The sequence below is a fragment of the Oryza brachyantha genome, chromosome 6, assembly GCF_000231095.2.
Source record: "Oryza brachyantha chromosome 6, ObraRS2, whole genome shotgun sequence".
Lineage (NCBI taxonomy): Eukaryota > Viridiplantae > Streptophyta > Magnoliopsida > Poales > Poaceae > Oryza > Oryza brachyantha.
Window position 1 is genome coordinate 16,278,267 of NC_023168.2, and position 12,748 is coordinate 16,291,014.

General features: G+C 38.3%; 1 protein-coding gene across 1 annotated transcript; it reads left to right on the forward strand.

Moving 5' to 3' along the window:
* The first annotated feature begins 5,529 nt into the window (after window positions 1-5,529).
* Window positions 5,530-12,533, forward strand: LOC102711078 (transcription factor HY5). The gene is made up of 4 exons (XM_006657046.2): window positions 5,530-5,807; window positions 6,028-6,235; window positions 11,251-11,407; window positions 12,064-12,533. The coding sequence occupies exons 1-4, from the start codon at window positions 5,687-5,689 to the stop codon at window positions 12,124-12,126; spliced, it is 549 nt and encodes a 182-aa protein (XP_006657109.2). The 5' UTR covers window positions 5,530-5,686; the 3' UTR covers window positions 12,127-12,533.
* Window positions 12,534-12,748: the final 215 nt, after the last annotated feature.

Sequence of the window (12,748 nt, forward strand, 5' to 3'; positions counted from 1 at the left end):
TGCGTAGTCCGTTTTGACGGCCGTCCTTGCCTGCATAAATGAGCCCATGGGCCTTTTTTTTTCTAGGTCATGTTGGTCAGGCCCGTTTTAAAGCATATGTTACAACGCTCACAAGCCCACTAATAGGAGAGATCATTAGAACATTATTAGTTTATAAATGCTGGATATTCTAGATTCGAAAAAAATGGATTTGTATGAGTTGTTTAAAGAAATTTGTATACAGAAAGTTACACGCTTTTTTATCTCGGTTAGGGGAGTGTGGTAAAAACGAGAAAGTAGCTAAAGCTCAAACGTTCAAAACAAACACTGCCGCCTCACTGCCTTGCTCAGAATGAGCATAAGCGAAATGAGATATTAGTAATTAAAAATAATTTAAAGATAAATTATATATGTATTTTTATTGTTTTAAAAACAAATATTGTAAAATTTAAATTTTGGTACATGCTTATATACAATTTCCAAAACAATGAGGCCATAGCATTTTACTCTATCAGATTATTCGTCGCTTAGAACACTATTTAGTCAGAATTTTGATTTTTTTAATCGTTAAATTTGTGATCTTGTGACTGTATTTGAGATATTATGGGTGGCTAAAGGCTGAAAAGTTTGGTCGTATTTGTCCAAAAAATAATATTTATGACTGGTAGGGGTAGCAAGTCTTTCGATAGAGATGCAACGCCACGTGACGCGGATATATGTTTTGAGATTTGTGAAAGATACCCGAGGAAGTTCGTTAGTCGCTACGTACTTTTCCATCTCATAAAGTCATAATATTAACTACTCCTCTTCTGCATTTCAATTTTAATCTACGATATTTAACTTTTAGACTCAAAATTTAACCTTTCATCTAATTTAATAAATTAGTACAATATTAAAATTAAATAGTGTATTTAATGTACTTTTAGCGATAAAACAAGTCACACAAAATAAATAATATTTTCAAAATTTGAATAATATGGATGGTAAAAAGTTATGTCAAAATTCAAAGTGTCATACATTTAAATGTGGAGTATTTGTTTTTTTTTCCTAATTGGATTTTTTCTTACTTAGTCTGTCTCAAAATATATAAGTATTTTATTTTACTAAAAAGAAGAGTTAGATCAAAGATTAATCTATTAGTATATCTCATATATGCCACAGAAATATAATTACAAGAAAGTAGTTTTGAACACAATTAATAATATCAACTATTTTGGGTTATAAAAATTAATCCTAATAGAGTAATATTTGATCACGCCTTAACAAAATAAAATATGTTTTATATTTTAAAATGAAGTGAATATATTCTGTTGTATCCATCCTAAAAGGATTTTGTCTTTTTGTTCATCTCACTCATTCAATATAAAGCTAAAAATACTAAAATGATATGGACTTTTATCAAACTCTAGTTTCACTTTCATAAACTACTATGCATTTAAACCCATTTTCTTAAACTTTCGATATATATATATATATATATATATATATATATATATATATATATATATATATATATATATATATATATATATATATATATATATATATATATATATTCTACTTTCACAAGCACATAATATTTATTGTTCCAAAATGTTAAGCTACATGCACCAGCCAATTGCACCCAAGAGCTTAAGTTGATAGCGAAAGACTAGCAATTTACTTTATATATTTTAACACTCCCCCTCATGCGAGAACACTCAAGTCTCAAGCGTGTAATATTTCAAACTTGAGACCTCTGACTCTAATCATATGTTAATCATATGTTAAGTTGTATGCACCGACCAGTTGAATCTAAAAGCCTAAATTGATAAGCAAAGACGGACAATTAAGACTTAAAAAAATCTTTTTGGGGTAAACTAAGATGAAGTAAAATGAGTTTATCTCAAACGTAGGAGTAAAACGGAGGGAGCATGTAGCATATATCACCGTCCTGCAGTGTCTCAAACTGGACCACTGCAATCCCAATCCAACGTCATTGTACTATCGTAAGCATAATCATGCCCGATTGCTCGTATACATACATTTGAACATATATACGAAAGACAATTCGGAAGTTTCATTCTCATTATTAATTAAATGTAGTTTCATGTTAATATTTTTAATGGAAGTTTGACACTCATTAAATATAGTGTCATGTTAATATTTTTTTATGATGGCAAGCAGTTAATTAAAAAAGATAAAATGAGTTTTATTTAGATGAAACTCTTTTACAGTATTTCCAACGCAAATCTATTACCATGAAATAACAAATAAAACTTATGTATTATATAAACTTTTTCAATCACCAATTAATTCTTACGTCGCTTATGTGACACTCTATAGAAATATAGAAATGAAACCTCTCGGTTGGAATAGTGTAAGGCTACTCTCGATAGGAGTTTCATTTCGATTCAATAGGGTTTCATGTGAGCAAATTTTATGATATGAAAATATAATTACCAAGAGAAATAGGGGATGGGTTTCACCCGTATGAAACTAGGTATACAATATTGCTAAGAATATGAAACTGTATGAAAATAGCATTAGAGGCTAAAGTGTTTTATATCCTATACATCCAGCTAATCACATATTTCGCTATTAATATTATAATTAGCATATTACACCGAGAAATGAAATTGTACATTAGATCTCTTGTTTCATTGATCAATCCAAACCTCTTTAGATAACTTAGGGATTCGTGAAAACTGTAAAATAAGACTCATTTTATTATTAAAGAAATTTTTGGCACGTTTTATATTATGTATATTTATAAATAATTTGAATAAGATGAGAAGTCCAACCTATAATAAAAATCAATGTCGTTAGAGCAAGTACCATAAGCATCTTAACACCTCTGCAGAGGCCACGGATGGCTTCGTCAGAATGCTAGATGAAGCGGCCCGATCTGTGTCCAAAAGAGTATGAGGGAGGAGAGAGGCACCGGGGATGAAGTGGGGCGGCGTACATGACGTTGGTCGCTGAGGTTGGCCCACCGCCGTTGAGCTCAATCCGCCACTGCCGAACTCTCTGATTCGTCGCCGCCCAAACTTATCCGTCACAACCGAGCTCGATCGATCATCACCGCGGTCGCTCCACTGTTGTCCGGCTTGATCCGTTGCCCCCAAGCTTGTTCCGCCACCGTTCGCCGCTGAGATCCATCGCTGAGGTCCTTCGCTCTGCCCGCCACCGAGATCCACATGAGGAGTGGAGGGGCGGGGAGCTTGCAGCTGGATTCGAGGAGAGGATCCATGGGCAGCGACAGAGAGAGGAAAGCGGGCAACATACGGTGTGAGTGGAGAGGACAGAGAGTCTGAAATAAAAAAAAATCCCTAGTACCATTCAAAACCACATGTATTGTAGGCAGTGTTTCCTTTGAATGGCTTCATCCTATTTAGAAGATGAGGATCCTTGTTAAGGGTCCATGCATTATTCATACCCTTATGTCATGGTCCGGAGGTTGGTTGCAAAGGTTTATGTGAGCTGGCCTAGAGAGTGCCTAAATGCTAGGTCTGCTTCTGGGTGTTAAAATTTTTAAAAAACGAAGGGTACGGTCTCTTTATTTTCTGTTCTCACGATGTTACGTAGAAATTTCACACAAGAAATCCATGGATCGACTCATTTCTGTGATAATCTAGTGGACAAAATGAAATTTCTACGTGGTGGAATGGAATGATTCTGATCGATCACGATCTTATATGTCCATGCGTTGCAATGAGATTTTATTAAAAAATATTATCAGCATATTATTAAAGTAGAGCTAATAAAATTGCTTCATAAGTAAGTTTTGGTTATTTTTTTTTCATGAAAAATAGGACCACCATCGTTAAAGAGGACATAGATATCTCGTACGTAACGTACCGCTCGATCGATCGAAGCGAACACACGGCGGGCGGGCTAGCTACCTACCTCCGCGCGCGCCGGTGCAGTGCAGCCGTGCAGGCCCCCCCCCCCCCCCCCCCCCCCCCCCCCCCCCCCCCCCCCCGCGCGCGGCTAGCTACACCATGCATCTGGGCGACGCCGACAGCTCGCCGCCACCCACGACAACACAAGCAGTACGTGCCCGCCCGGCCGCACTCGCGAATCCACCGTCAGCTCGCTCTGTCGCGCCCCGCGCGCGCGGCTCCCCCTCCCCTCTTCGCGTGGCCGACGGCGAGCCATATATGCATCAGCACGTATACGCACGCACGGGCAGCAAACGCGCGGGCGCTCGATCGGGTCGTGGGGCGTGGCGGTGGCCCGCGCGTCGGCGTCGGCGTCGGCGGGCGTGCATGGGGGTTCGGTTCGGAGTGTGGGAGCGGCCGCGCGCGCGCGCAAGCTGCGTGCGGGTTTTTGCGGGGACGGGAGCGCGGCCACGCGGCGGGGCTGGCCGCCTCTTGATGGCACCGGCCAAACGCGTGGCCCCGCGTGGCGAGACGTGGGCGGAGGGGCGGCCGCCCGATCGACCCGGCGGCGTCGGGACCCTGGCCGTCCGATCGCCGCGGGAGTCGCCCTCGGCGTGGGTGGGAACGCCAGGGTGGATGTACGAAAAGGGCCTCCTTTCCCCCCACATGACCCCTTCGTTTCTTGAAAATTTTTTTGTTTGGAATTGTCTAACAAGTAAAGGATTTCCCTATGTTATTAGGGCGATTCCTGGGCCACCACTAGCCCATATGGGATTTCTCCCTATGTGTTAACATGAAGATTGTCACATGTATTAACTTAAGTAAAGTGCATCAGCGGTCCTTAAACTTGTATGCATGTGTCATGTAGGTTTCTGAACTCTCAAAATGTATTTTTTGATCCCTAAACTTATCCAGGGGTGTCATATAAGTCCAAACAAGCTCCGACTCGCTCTATTCCCTGACGTGGCATATCACGGTAGCGCCTACGAGAAGAGAGAGAATTGAATAAGGAGGAGAGAAAGAAACTGACATGTGGGACCCACGTGGTACCACCAACACGTAAGCGCCACCGTGGCATGCCACGTCAGCGGATGGAACGGGTTAGAGCTCGTTTGGACCTATATGACACCCCTGGATAAGTTCAGGGACTCAAAAATACATTTTGAGAGTTCAAGGACCTAGATGACACATGCATACAAGTTTAGGTGCACTTCACTCTATTAACTTCATGGATCTCTCAACTGAGATTGATGATTAAAAGAAATTCAATTTGGAGCACTGCTACGTATACAGAAGAACAAATCGTTTAAACAGCGTACACAGGTATAATTTGTATGGCACTTGACCTCCTACTCATTAAACTTATTTTTCACGAATGTGTATTTACACGTATCTTTAGTGTGATTGGATGTGTTATCAGTAATCTAAAAGCAAATACCGAAAAATAAACTACAATAAGAGTCTCCTTAAATTAACTTTAAATTTATGTTTCAAAATTAAATATTTTACTGATATAAGCGAAAAGATAAGGATATGGCTATAGCCAGTTATATGTCACTTTTGAGGAGAAAATTGTAAGGACTAGCATGCCAAATATAAAAACAATAGGGATTGGGGTGTAAAAGTCCCATATTCCATTTGCCTATTTCGAACGAAAAGATTGGCCATGTCCGGACGCACAGCACAGTGCCGCCCCTACTTGAATCATATCAAACAAAACAAGAATCCATCCAGAGACACCAGGGGACACAGAAACGTGCCCACAATTACTAATTCCCTAGCTAAGCAGCTAGCTAGCGGCGTGCTGCCATCTCCCAGACGAGTGTGCAAACAGAGTGATAGTGATGAGTGAGAGAGACAGTGAGAGAAGAAGAAGAATGCACCAAGGTCAGAGCTCGCCGGCGGCGGACTCCAGCAGCGAGAGGTCGTCCAGCTCCGCCCCAAACACAGACGACGCCAAGGAAGGCACGCCCCCCACACCCTCGTCGTCGTCGTCTAGCTTGATTTTTTTGCTCTGTCTCTAATCAATTAATTTCTGTTCTTGATCGATGATCACCATGTTCCATGGCCGTCTAGCTAGCTGATCTTGTTGCTTCGATTTGTTAGTTCTACGCTCTCTCTTTTTTTTTCGTTTCTTGCTATCTCTTTGATCGATGTCGCTGCATATGCACGGGGTGTGTGCTAGGGATGGAGAGCGACGACGACGATATAGGGAGGGTGCCGGAGTTCGGGCTGGCGCTGCCGGGGACGGCGTCGACGTCGGGCAGGGGTGTTCATGCTGCAGGCGACGCGGCGGCGGCGGCCGGGACATCGTCGTCGCCAGCGGCACAGGCCAGCAGCGGGCGCCGCCGCGGACGCAGCCCCGCCGACAAGGAGCACCGGCGGCTCAAAAGGTGTGTATCTAGTGTAGGGCTGTAGGCTTCCACACTTCGTACACGTACGTATACTGGTATACAATACGTAGCTCGATCCACCAATACGTACCCCTCGTGCTACCTCTCGCTACTGTAGTTAGTGTAGGCGTATACTGCGCTATACGATAGGACACGTTGCTATTTAATTAGAAAGCTCCCTGTATATAGTGGTTATTATGGTCTAAGAGGCTAGCTAGCTTGCTTTAGTATTACCACTGTTTTAGAACGAAAAAAATAATTGTTGATATCCATATGGAAAAGTCTATATATTGGAGGCGTTTGAAATAGATTATTTACCAGATTATTAAGAGGGATTACGTACCTAGTTGATTCAATACTTTAGGAAATGAACTTTAAAAATAGCTTAGAACAAGTACTACAACAATGTAGTTAATTGGAAAAGCTTTTGGAGAAGCGTAGTTTTGTTAGTAGCATGAAGAAAATAATCTATGGTAATAATCGGTGAAGAAATTAAAAAGAACGCGCCATTCCCTTTGGTCACAAATACTACTACTGTATGTTAACTTTTCACCAGTCTCTTGTCTGTTCAACTTTTTATCCCTAACTAAAATAATTAAGTTTATAAAGTTAGCAACTTTCGTTACAATATTATGAAAGTATTTTTAAGAATTATGCATGCCGTATAATTTTAAAAACTAAGTATTTAAAATTTATTGATAGTCAAAATTTTAAATTTTGAACCAAAAATGATACTATATATTACTGACAAGAGGGAGAGTATATGTACTATGTAAACCGCCGATGCCAAATTTTAAAATCCTATTTTTGTAATGAACATATTTTCCTTTTAAAATTAATGTAACCAACAAAATTGAGATGCTTACATTTGTATACTTTCAAATTTGGCGTAATATATTTATAAACCAATAACTTTAAATAGTGGATACGTTAATGTGTAATCAAGATTATTCTCTCGTGATGCGAAGTAGTTAACAATATTCCAACAATTTTGGACAAGTTGTTTGATGCTTCCTAATGGAGCGAATCTACACGTGAAGATTATGTCCTATATTTGGCAAATGGGCCCGACATTTTCAGGTTAATGAGGGAAGTTCTTTAGTAGTACTTTAGCCTATCGTTATGTTGTTCCAATAATGATGATTTGCAAATTCTTGACACATGGAACATGCGCCTGATAAGAAAATGAGATCGTGTAATTGATTATATATGTGGAATTTTAGAGATGATATTGTCGCACAGGGGTTATATTGATTCAGGTGAGCAAATAACACCAAAATCTTACCTATTTTCATGTTAATTCACGTTTATCTTAACTTTGATTAAAAAACTCATAATATAAATCCATATCCACTTATTTATTACTAGTACCATATTTTGTATTAATTGTTATTTTAGCTCTATGCACATACATCAGAGGTATCAATAAAAAATTAATGCTACCCAAAGATAAACAAACCATTGTTTGCTAATTGAAAAGGGGCTGCTACAGGCTACTGAGGCTAGGATACCAAGACAGCCTTTCCAAAAGGTACTTTGTATGAGTTGATACTAGACATTATACTATTGTACCCATCAATGCTTGGCTAGTAACAACCATTGATGACAACCTGATATTCCTGATAGGTAACCTGGTACCCCGATACCTATCGGTAATAGGGCGATACTAAGTACCATGATTCCCCTTTACTCCACTCTCTTTTCTCCCGTCACTACTTCACTCTTTCCAGTGGTGTTTAGATTTATGAAAAATTTTGGTAGAAATGTCACATCAAATGTTTGACATGATGTCGGAAGGGGTTTTTGACACGAATAAAAATACGAATTTCACGGCTAGCATAAAAACCGCGAGACGAATCTTTTGAGCCTAATTAATCCGTCATTAGCATATGTTGGTACTGTAGCACTTATGGCTAATCATGAACTAATTAGGCTTAAAAGATTCGTCTCGACTCAAAAGATTCGTCTCAAAATTTCTTTCATAACTGTGCAATTCATTTTTTAGTTTATCTATGTTTAATGCTTTATTTACGTGTCTAAAAATCTGATGCGATGTTTTAAAAAAAAAACTTTAGGAATGTGTTTCCGTAAGCAAATAGCAAAAGTATCGGTACTATCATGGTGGTAGCCTCTTTGACTAGGAGATGGGCATGACATAGTCCACCAGAGCTAATGACAATTGGGTGGTGCTTCTCATGAAGCTTCTAGATGAGGAGGAGACGTGGGATGACTACTCCTAGCATAGCTGACCGTTGTGTGTGAGAGACGATGGCACTAATCGGCTGACTTGTTGTGTGGGAAAAAGGCAGAAAGAGGAGGTGGCGATGGTGATCGGGTGTTAGACGTCGAAAATGCGAATCCACGTGTCACACACAAAGGTCTGGGAGTCAATCTTAGATAGCTCCAGTGCAGGACCTAAATTCTTAGAATGATGCGTGAGCGTGCCAGTCAATTTGATCCTGCAACTGATAAGATGAAAAATAAAACAAGTCGATCAGCTATCGAGCTGATAGGTAAATAAAAGTCCAGCTAATTAGATGTTGATGCTGCAGAGGTTAGCCGATAGGATAAACGATCGGCTGTAAAAAGTTACTCATTAATCTTAATCGATCGGACAAGTCCCTATAACCAGATCGAACTAGACGTACAAAGATTGGACTTAACCAGGACAGTATGCAGTCGAGCATGATATGATTATAGGAAACATGAAGACCGATAAAGCCAATAAATAAAACGACGAATTTCTTGGAATAAACGGTGAATCATATGTTACGATCGGCTAAAACCAATTTGCGTATGATTCTCACAAGCCGATGCAACATAAATAATTGTTGATCTTAACTAAATCCAGCCGATTGGTGTAGAAAGAATGCAGTAAAACAATCGGCTACTCTATTGATGTAAATATGATAAGCATGTAGATCGACAAAAATCATCGGCTATAGACGGCGGACAAACAAACAAGATCTATAAAATAGCTAGCCCAGATTGCTAAGAATAATCGTAGAAGATCGGACCCAACCGAGACAATTCAAGATTAGAACTAGCAATGTCAGGATAGATACTAAACAGATTAGATTGCTATCAAGCCAATGAGCCGATGACTGGTAACTTATCGGCTGGTACTCCGATAAAACAATGAGTAAAATACACCAATCTGATATAAACCATCTGACAAATGCAATCTACTAGATCGGACCTAACCGAGACAGTACTAGATTGAATATGTCAAATAGCGAATATCAAACCAACATAGATCGCCCAAAGTGGTTGACCAGATCAACTCAAAACACGAAAGTGATCTAATTTGAAGCTGATACGATAACTAGTAATCGCGCAACTAGATTAGAAGATCAGACTGAACCGAGACAGTTCTAATCTAGTCGGACGATTACCGTGGCCTGACGGAACGTAGGACTTACCCCTCCGTCGGAGATCGAGACGATGCAGCCCCACGTCAGGTGCCAAGTTTCGCCGGAGTTGAAACCTCGGTTAGGAGGGTGGCGATGCGCCGAAGATAATCGATCTAATTGATGTGTAGATGAATTACAATTACCCCAGACATATATATTTATACCCTCGAGGGATTCTAATCCGTATCGGATACGACTCCTAATAGATAAAAAGAAATAACAAACTCTATCTCTAACACGACACGGTTTCTAATAGATAAAAGAAAACAAACAAGTCTCAACCGGACTCTAATATCTTAGAGATAAAATTCTAACTAACTCTAACTACTAAATAAAATTACGCTTCCAAGCCTTGTCTTTATGATTCCCTGTTGAATTCGAACTCTTCCGTATAAAATATCTATCGACGATTACACTTTTTCTTTTTTGAATCCAATACGAAAATTTACTAAATCTTTATGTTAACATCGGGGTCGAGGAAAGAGAAGGGCGGCTAGGATGCCACCAATGATAAGACTAGCGGGCGAAAGGAGGGTCACAGTCGTCTTTAGCTCCGCCACCACCGAAGGAGAAGCATACCACGTGGATATAGTGAACAACATCTTCAACAATAGCATTCCCATTACAATGACAACTTTTTAATATTATTCCTTCGTGTTGAAAAAGAAAGAAGTTTTCGACGTACTTTTCAACATCAACGAGGTGTAATTTTGGCTACTCCTTATGCATAATTAAGTAGAAAGGTGCTGTTAGGACAAAGCTGACTATATTGTCTTTGTATGTTTACTAACATATTGCATGCTCATGCATTGTAACGAGATTTTATTAAAAAAATTATTAACATCTTATTAAATTAGAGTTGATAAAAATATTTTGATATATATATATATGTCTTAGTTATTTTTTATTTCAAAAAATAAGAGAGTTGATGGTGGGATAGGTGATAGATTCATCGGTTCACCATCACTACGGCTTATTTCTATGGAAGTACGAATAAAGTATAAACTACGGCTATATTGTCTTTATATGCCTATAAAGTGTAAAATGCATTTTAAATAATAATTGTGGTCAAAATTAACTTTTGTTGACTATATACGAACTAAAATGGCGTTCTTTTATCATCAAAGATTAATGTCATGTTTCTTTCAGTTTAAGATTATTATAATCTAGATTGTTGAGTCAGATTACTATAAGCTATATTGTTATAATCTGTAGTAGAATAAACTATAAGTTATTTCTTTTCTAGATTATTAGAGCCTAGATTATTGGGTTTGCAGGTTTAAAAGGGGAGTGGTGTGGCATGGTGGATAATTTTTCACTCAATAATCTAGAAAAACTCACCTAAATGAGTTTACCGGATTATAATAAGCTAGACTCCTGATTATAATAATCTACTTCAATAAGTTATCTATTTCTTTTAGGTTACTCCTAATAATATAGATTATAATAATCTCAAGCTGAAAAAAACAGTGACTAACATATCTATTTTTGACTGACAATATAGAACATACTTTTTATTTCTCTCAATTGTACACTCTCCTTAATTCTCTATTTAAGAGCTTAATTTTGTGGTCGGTGTTTGCGAATTAATTAATCCACTAGATTGTTGAGGAACCGGGTGTCAGCGCAGCAGGCTCGGGAGAGGAAGAAGGCGTACATGAGCGAGCTGGAGACGAGGGTGAAGGACCTGGAGAGGAGCAACTCAGAGCTGGAGGAGAGGGTCTCTACACTGCAAAACGAGAACCAGATGCTTAGGCAGGTAATAAAGGGTTGTCTTTTCGTTTCTATTTATACTTATAAGTTATAATATAATTTTTAAACTTAAATTTAAAATTAATTTAGAGGTTTTTCACCAAAGTTTATTTTTTAGCCTTGGCTTTTATATCGCTAAGAACACATATAAAATTTTTATTCATAAATTATTTTTCGTTGCCAAACAATGACCCGCTGTGTATTCCTATTTCCCTAACTGACATGCATTCATAATTCTGATCAGATCTTCATGCCCACTAAAGGTCATTGACAGTTGACACAGTTTTAATTAAGTTGATAACCTTGTAAATTAAGCTTCCTGTCAAATAGCATCCCTGATATGCATATGGCAGCGTTTGAAATATATTATTATTACCATTATATCAGATGACTATAGGGATAAATTAAATATTTTAAGATATTAAATTTAAAAAATAGCTTAAAAACAAGTGGCCTACACAATGCAGTATAAGAAAGTTTTTTGAGAAAACATGTTTTAAGAAGAGTGAAGCAAATAATCAATTCCAATAATTAGCTAAATAAGGCTGCAAAGAACGTGGGGCATGCAGAAAAATCAAAGGCAGCATATAGAAGGGTATCTGACGATTACAAATACTGCTAGTAGATGCTGAGATGCCAAATGTTTAACTTCTTTCATTCCAGGTACTGAAGAACACAACTGTAAGCAGAAGAGGGCCAGACAGCAGTGCCGGCGGAGACAGCTAGTAACCGCAGTTTGATTCATCTCGACTATCATATTTGAATACATGGCCGTCTGGAGTCCGGAGTTCGATTAATTTTGTTGGTTGACTAGCTCTATTTGTCAGAGTCACAACTAAGACTTAAAAAGGGAAGTCGCTCGGACCCTTGATTGATTTATAGTTTTTTTGACATTATGTTAATTGTTTAGTGCTAGCCAGATTCAAGACGAATACAAATGAACTTATTACCATGGGAGGCATATGACTGGTTCCATGTCTGCAAAAAGTGTAATAATTATGTATGTAATTCTGGCCGGGTAATGATGTATAATTGTATATAAACATTCTGCAAAAGTATAGTGGAGTGTTTTGGGTGTGATTGTATCCCAACGATATAAATTAATTAAGTTCAATAAAGCTTCCATCATCGAAAACCAAATGTACATCATTCTCTCTATTTTTAAATGTATGATATTTTAACTTTTAGATATGACCGTCCATCTTATTTTTTAAAAAAAAAGGTATATTTTTATGGTTTGTTTTATTACTAAAATGTACTTTAAACATAATATATAGTTTTGAATATTTGTGTTTTTTAAGACAAATGGTAAAATATATACATTAAAAATGTTATGTGTGGGTTTTTC